The following is a 6,559-nucleotide window of genomic DNA, read 5'->3' on the forward strand; positions in this document are numbered from 1 at the left end:
CTCAGCTAGTCAGCCTCTCCTCTGTGTCCATTCATGACGCACGCCGCTCACCGCCGACCGCCACCTCCCAGCCCCTCACCACCACCTCCCACCCCCTCAGTCCCTCATTGCCACTTGTCAGCTCAATGCACTCCAATTTCTTCCGTTTTAGATAACAATGCTACTGTAACACTGCTATTGTGTAACTAAGAAAGAATCAAAATCACATAAATCCACAATAATGGGTTATAACACTGTTGCTGTAACTAACAAAGAATCAGAATAAAAAAGTATAATTAGAATAGAACTCATAGAAATTAGAATCAGATAAGAAAGAATCAGAATCAAAAACTACGATTAGCATAGAACTCATAAAAATCAGAATCAGAAATTAAATTAGCATAAAAATCATAGAAATCAGAATCAGCATAAAAAAGAATCAAAATAAAAATATAATCAGCATAAAAATCATAGAAATCAGAATCAGCATCAAATATATATAATATAATTACCCTAACTCCAGAAATTATAACAAATGTTTCAAAAAATCAAAGTAAAAAATGACTTACCTGACGGAGAAGACGTGTAGACCAACGAAGAACAGTGAAGACTGGAGATTTACCCGCGACGACTGGCGAAGACGCGACGACCGGCGAAGACACGGCGAGGCTCCAACGCGAAGAGGCTCCGACGCAAAGAGGCTTCGACGCGAAGACGCACTCCCTGCTGCGGTGAGCGTGACCATGACCTCGACAAGTGGCGATGAGGGACTGAGGGAGTGGGAGGTGGTGGTGAGGGGCTGGGAGGTGGCGGTCGGCGGTGAGCGGCGTGCGTCATGAGAGGACACAGAGGAGAGGCTGACTGGCTGAGGGTGAAGAGTCTGAAGCAAGATTTCAATTGGGGGAATGACGGCTAGGGTTAATTGCATATATGTTATATATATAAGGGTATTTTAGGCTTTTTATATATACAGAGATTTAACGGGTCACCTATGGGGCGGGGACCTCTACGGGTCCGTCTCTACGGGTAAAAAATCATCCCCATATCCGTTCCAGCGGGTAAATCCCCGTGGATACCCGCCCCACCGAGAATTTTTGCCATGCCTACCCAGAAGAAAGAAAGTCTCCTGTCTTGTTTGAAAGTGTATGAATGTTTTGACAAAATGGTCATGGTTGGATATTATGCTTCTTCACAACCGCCGTGATTTTATTCTGATGCCACCGCTACCGAATTAGTGTTCGCCACCATTTTTAAACTATCCAAATTGACTTAATGCTGCTATGTTTTGGTTGATTAGTATTGTAATTCTCAATATCTCATTGATTTTAGGCGCTAAGGGAGATCCAGAAGTTGACTAGAGTGAAGAAGATGCTGGAAGAAGCTGCAAGACCGTTCTAATCAAACATGGCTTGTTTCATGTCTTATCTTGAAATTACTTTCGATTAGTTGTTTTACTCTGAAATATGTACCAAGGGATTTGTTACTATATATTGTTTTTACTATATATATAGCTCCACACTATGAGAGTGGCGGATCATTACATAACAAACCGTTAGTAGTGATTATGCTCTTTTAAACAGTTGCACAAACACGACAAGCAAGCTTGGAACATTCCAAAATGCTCAAGAAAATTTGGAAATAACACCTCCCAAATCGAGTAAACACCTAATGTTTTTATTACGATTGTTATTTGAAATTGGGTTGTTTTTGGGCCTGAACGTAAGGTCAAGGCTTTTTTAGGGGCATCGTCCGACTTGTACTGGAGTTGAGATGTTGCCGTCCGAATTCCTCATGAGGAGGTGGGGATGGTACCTGTAAGAGATTTCGATGTTTAAGTTAGCAAGGGTTTTAAGTAGGTTTTTAGTTGATTGGGATTTGAATATATTTGAGAGGTGTCAGTGTATTTATAGTAGAATAGATAACCACCTTTTTTAGTAGTTCCACATTTATTGGTGGACAATCGTACCTTTTATTTTGGGAGTATGTTACGATCATCTCCTTATATGAGATAGAGATAGTATGAGAGATTTGGAAGAGGTAGTTACTTATTTAGATAAGTAAGGTTGGACCTCTTTGTCGTGTTCAACTTCTTAAGAGGTCGGATAAGTGGAAGAGGTCATCCTTGATGGGCCTTTATCCTTAATGGGCCTGGCTATAAATGGTTTCTAACCACGAAAATCCTTGTACTTGTTGCTCCCTTTAGTTTGTTCTCCTCGAATGTACTTGAATCCGGTAAAATCAGTTCTTGACTTGGATTTAGTTCTAAACATTTATCCAATCTATTTGTAAGATTTTAATCTAATCCTCAATTTACTAAAATTTTATCATTTTTGGACCACAATTATATGATGAAGGAAAATCGATTCCACACAAACTAACCGGCAAGTGTATCGGGTCGCATCAAGTAGTAAAACTCACAAAAGTGAGGTCGATCCCACAGGGATTGATGGATTGAGCAATTTTAGTTGGGTGATGAATTTAGTTAAGCAGACAGTTGATGATTTGAGTGAAATTTGATTAACAGAAAGTAAATTGTGAGAAAGCTAGAAGGCGGAATGTAAATTGACATAAAGATAAACTGCAGGAAGCTTTAAATGGCTGAAATTTAAAGTGCAAGAAAGTAAAAGAGCTGAAACTTAAATTGCAAGAAAGGTAAATAACTGAAACTTAAAGTGTAAGAAATTTAAATTGCAGAATCTAAATTGCCAGGAACTTAAATTGCATGAATAATAAAGGGATTTGGGTACTAGGAATCAAAACAGAATGTAAACTGCAGCAAATCAGAAACTCTGAGGTGAAGAAAATTCAAATAAAGTGATTCATCAGGGATTGGAGATACTGTAATCCTTCATGAATCAAATTTGTCTCAACTCCTTTCTCAATCATTTGGTAGATCTATGGTGGATTGAAATTGATTGGATCCCAATTTCTTGGCAATCCAATCTCTCAAATCACAATCAATCTTGCCAATTCCTTGATCTAATTGTCATGAGAAGAGGTTAAGTGCATATCTCTCATCCATATGCCACACTAACTCTCAGGATCTCAATTCCTCCCGAATAGTGTTGATCAAGATAGTAGTGAAGGATAGAGCTCAAATTCTAATGCAAGTGATTCCTCTTCTGAGGCTCACACAAGCATTCACTGAATTAAACCCCCTTCCGGAATGAATAACTCAAAATCAAAACAGAAGATACCCAATAGCTACACAATTGAATTGAGAAGAAGAAGAATTTCATTGATTCATTGTAATTACAATAGAGCTCCTCCCCCTAATGAAATTGGGGTTTAGTTCATCATTGCTCTAGTACCAAAAGAAAAAAAATGCAGAAGATGAAGAACAGAAAGAAAAATAGAAAGCCAATAAAATCAGATCTCAGAACTCCTAAAACAGAACTAAAAAGGAAAAATAAAAAGAAGGTAAAAAGAGGTTAAAAAAAAGGATAAAAGGATCCTAATGAAATCAAATTCTCATCTATTTATACACTTTCCACTTCAGTCATCAAGTACTAGGAGTGGGCTTTTTGGTCTTTGATGAAGTGGGTCAGAGATGGGTACTTGGTTGCAGCTTCCAGGGGAACGTAGCGTTCTGAAAGTGAGCGTAACGCTCATTCACCGACGCGTAGGCGTAACATACGCGTGCGCGCACCATTCACGCGTGCACGTCCCTGGTAGCGTTTGTTAAACAAGCGCTACGTTCGCGCCATGAACGCTCCCCACGCGTGCGCATCCTCTGCGCGTGCGCGTGGGTGGCAAAATGTCAATACCAAGCTTCCGCGCCACCCACGCGTTTGCGTGCTTCATCCCAGATGCTCCATCGACGCGTGCGCGTCGGTTGCAAAACTTCAATTCCAAATTTAAATTTTGTCGCAGGCGCTCATTTAGGTAACGTAGCACTCTCTTTGCAAACGAGCGCCAATTACATCCACACGTACGCATCATGCACGCGTGCGCGTCGCTAGAGAGCGTAGCGTTCTTTATTTGAACGCAGCGTTACTCTGCACTGTCCCTTTTTCTCTTCATTTTTTCACCTGAAATCAACCAAACATGCAATCAAAGTCTCACCAAAATCATAAGGTTTTGCATCATTCATAATAATCACCTAATTCTTACATAAATCTCATGATTTTGTATAAAATTAATAATGTTTGATTGAATCAAGATAAACATGAAATTCCACTCCAATTACTTACTTATTGTGCAAGAAAGTGTATGAAACCTAATGAAAACAAATGAAAATTGCTAGTAAAACTAGCATAAGATGACTTGTCATCACAACACCAAACTTAAATCTTGCTTGTCCCCAAGCAAGTACAAAACCATGAGAAAAAATGAAAACAGATAAGCATATATGTCCTTATTAGCAGGTGATTGAATTTGGTTCATGGGGTTTTATGCAGACAGAATGCAGCTCAATTATTATCAACTTCCAAATGTGAAATGTCTCTTTGAGTATTAACTAAAGTTTCTGCTATAAAACCTTATTCTTTATTGATCCTTGTTAGATTTTTCTTTCTTTCTTTTGCTTCAGAAACTTATTTCTAAATTGTAGCTAAGTGTCAAGTGTTGCAGCAGCTCTTTGGCTCAATTTTACTTGACATCTCTTCATTACAGACACTTGACTCACAATTCTTCTTAAGAACATTGATGTCCAACACCTCTTTGGGTTACTAAATGTCTTGTAATTAGGTTTCTCTTGATAGTGGATTTTCGGTTGATAATCCCGGATTAGTTAATCCAAGTTACCAAGTTTTAAAGTACTCCTCAGAACCTAATTATCCAAGCAGATCCTAATACAAAGACACCACAGGCATGTGTCCTAAGGTCCAAGTTATTGGTGTCTAGCTTTCTTATTTGTTTCTTTCATTTTTGTTGCCAATTCTTGGCTTTTCTTTCTTTCTTTTTTGCTCTTCTTTTTTTTTCTAAGGATATTTATTAATTGAAGGTCCATAGCAACAACTAAGTCTATACTTGAAAGAAATATTCTCCCTTGCAACTTTTATTATTGAGTTTATCAACTAATCAAACGATTACCACCACTGAACTTTAATCTTATTCCTATCAAATTGGACAATTTCGCTTCTATTTCAACATTTTCTCTTATTGAATCAAAAGGGGCACAAGACACATCTTTTAAGTAGATGAAAATGAAACAGACACTTATACTAGAACATTTATTTTGAAAATTAGGAAAAACAGAAGACAAAATGCAGAAAAGGGGTAAACAACTCAGAGAGAGGGTACAATTAGACTTTCAAATAAAGCACTTCAAGGCATAAACAGTTAAGCAACGATACAACCTTTTGGTATCCTCTTGCTTAGTCCTTCATAATCCTCCTTGGCTTTTATGCTTTTCTTGTTGATGATGCACAATCCTTCCGAAAAGTTGAATGATTTTCTGCAATGATGGTGGAAGTTGCTTGTTTCCCAAGCACTTGATTTTTCTTCTATAAAAAAGATACCAGTAACTATTATAGTTCTTTGTAGTTCTTCATAGTTTTTCATTTTCAGATTTGTTTCAATCACTAGCAAAATGAATATTTTAATTTTCTTTATTATTTTTAGTATTCTCTTTCATATTTTAATTTTTATGTTTTTTATTGTAATTTTTTTACTTATATGATAAATATTTTTATATTATTTGTGTAGTATTCTAATTTCTCATGTTATGCTTTTATATCAATATTTTTTATCATTTATTATACTATTCTTTATATTTTTTTTTTGGTGACTATACTATTCTTTATATGTATATTTTTATGAAGTCTTTTTTTATTTTTATTTGGCTTTGTTCATATAATTTTTTATTTATTTTATTGTATTTCTATTATTCATATGACAAATGTTGTTGAATTTTTTTCAGTGTTCTAATTTTTCAGGTATTTTATTAATTTTATGATACTTTATTATTTTTTGTTCATATGAATTTTTTTTATCCTTTACTGCATTGTATTTATGTTGTGTATGAAATTTTTTATTTTTTTATTTGATTTTATTCATGTGAATTTTATTTACTTTTTATTGTAATTTTTTTATTCATATAATATATGTTGTTGGTTTTATAGAATTTTTATTATTTTTTATTTATATGATTTTTTTTTCTATTCTTTGATGTACTCTATCTTTGTTTTATATTAAATTTTTTATTTTTTATTTTGACTTTGTAAAATTTGTAATTATAATTATTATATACTACGTTTATTATCAAAATTTTGTATAATATAAACTATGATTCTATAAAAAAGGACAAAATAAATAAAAAATTAATTATAAGTAACAATAGAGCCATAAATAATGAAAATTTATAGTCTAAAATAATACTAAATTAAAGAGTACTAATAGTACTAGAAAAATTATAGAATATTTTTTTTATTTGATATTATAAAATTTATAGTACTCTCTTTCATTTTTTTATTGTATTTATTTTATTTATATGATAAATATTTTTTATATTATTTTTGTTAGTGTTCTGACTTTGCATACATATAAAAAAAATTATTTAAATTGATGTCTCTTTTGGTAATTTTTCATCTAAAAGTGATTTTGAGTAGTATAATCCAAACAACATTTATTTTGCTAT

At 34.3% G+C, this 6,559-nt stretch overlaps 2 protein-coding genes across 7 annotated transcripts in view; one reads left to right on the forward strand and one right to left on the reverse strand.

Moving 5' to 3' along the window:
- Window positions 1-1,297, reverse strand: part of LOC107613269 — a 5,420-nt gene extending 4,123 nt beyond the window's left edge. The window contains exons 1-2 of one of the 3 annotated variants that reach the window (XM_016315195.2): window positions 549-1,291; window positions 47-171 (exon numbers count right to left, since the gene is read on the reverse strand). In XM_016315195.2, the coding sequence (XP_016170681.1) occupies window positions 123-171; window positions 549-907 (408 nt within the window). In that variant the 5' untranslated portion in view covers window positions 908-1,291 and the 3' untranslated portion in view covers window positions 47-122. Of the gene's footprint in view, window positions 1-46; window positions 186-548 lie in introns of those variants that run through there. The other 2 variants (XM_016315196.2, XM_021109309.1) reach the window with 2 other exon arrangements.
- Window positions 1-1,641, forward strand: part of LOC107613268 (probable inactive shikimate kinase like 1, chloroplastic) — a 7,697-nt gene extending 6,056 nt beyond the window's left edge. For 3 of the 4 annotated variants that reach the window (XM_016315194.2, XM_021109307.1, XM_021109308.1), the window contains one exon: window positions 1,309-1,641. In XM_016315194.2, the coding sequence (XP_016170680.1) occupies window positions 1,309-1,377 (69 nt within the window). In that variant the 3' untranslated portion in view covers window positions 1,378-1,641. The remainder of the gene's footprint in view (window positions 1-1,308) is intronic. The other variant, XR_002352355.1, reaches the window with a different exon arrangement.

The sequence above is a fragment of the Arachis ipaensis genome, chromosome B08, assembly GCF_000816755.2.
Source record: "Arachis ipaensis cultivar K30076 chromosome B08, Araip1.1, whole genome shotgun sequence".
In the NCBI taxonomy this organism is placed as follows: domain Eukaryota; kingdom Viridiplantae; phylum Streptophyta; class Magnoliopsida; order Fabales; family Fabaceae; genus Arachis; species Arachis ipaensis.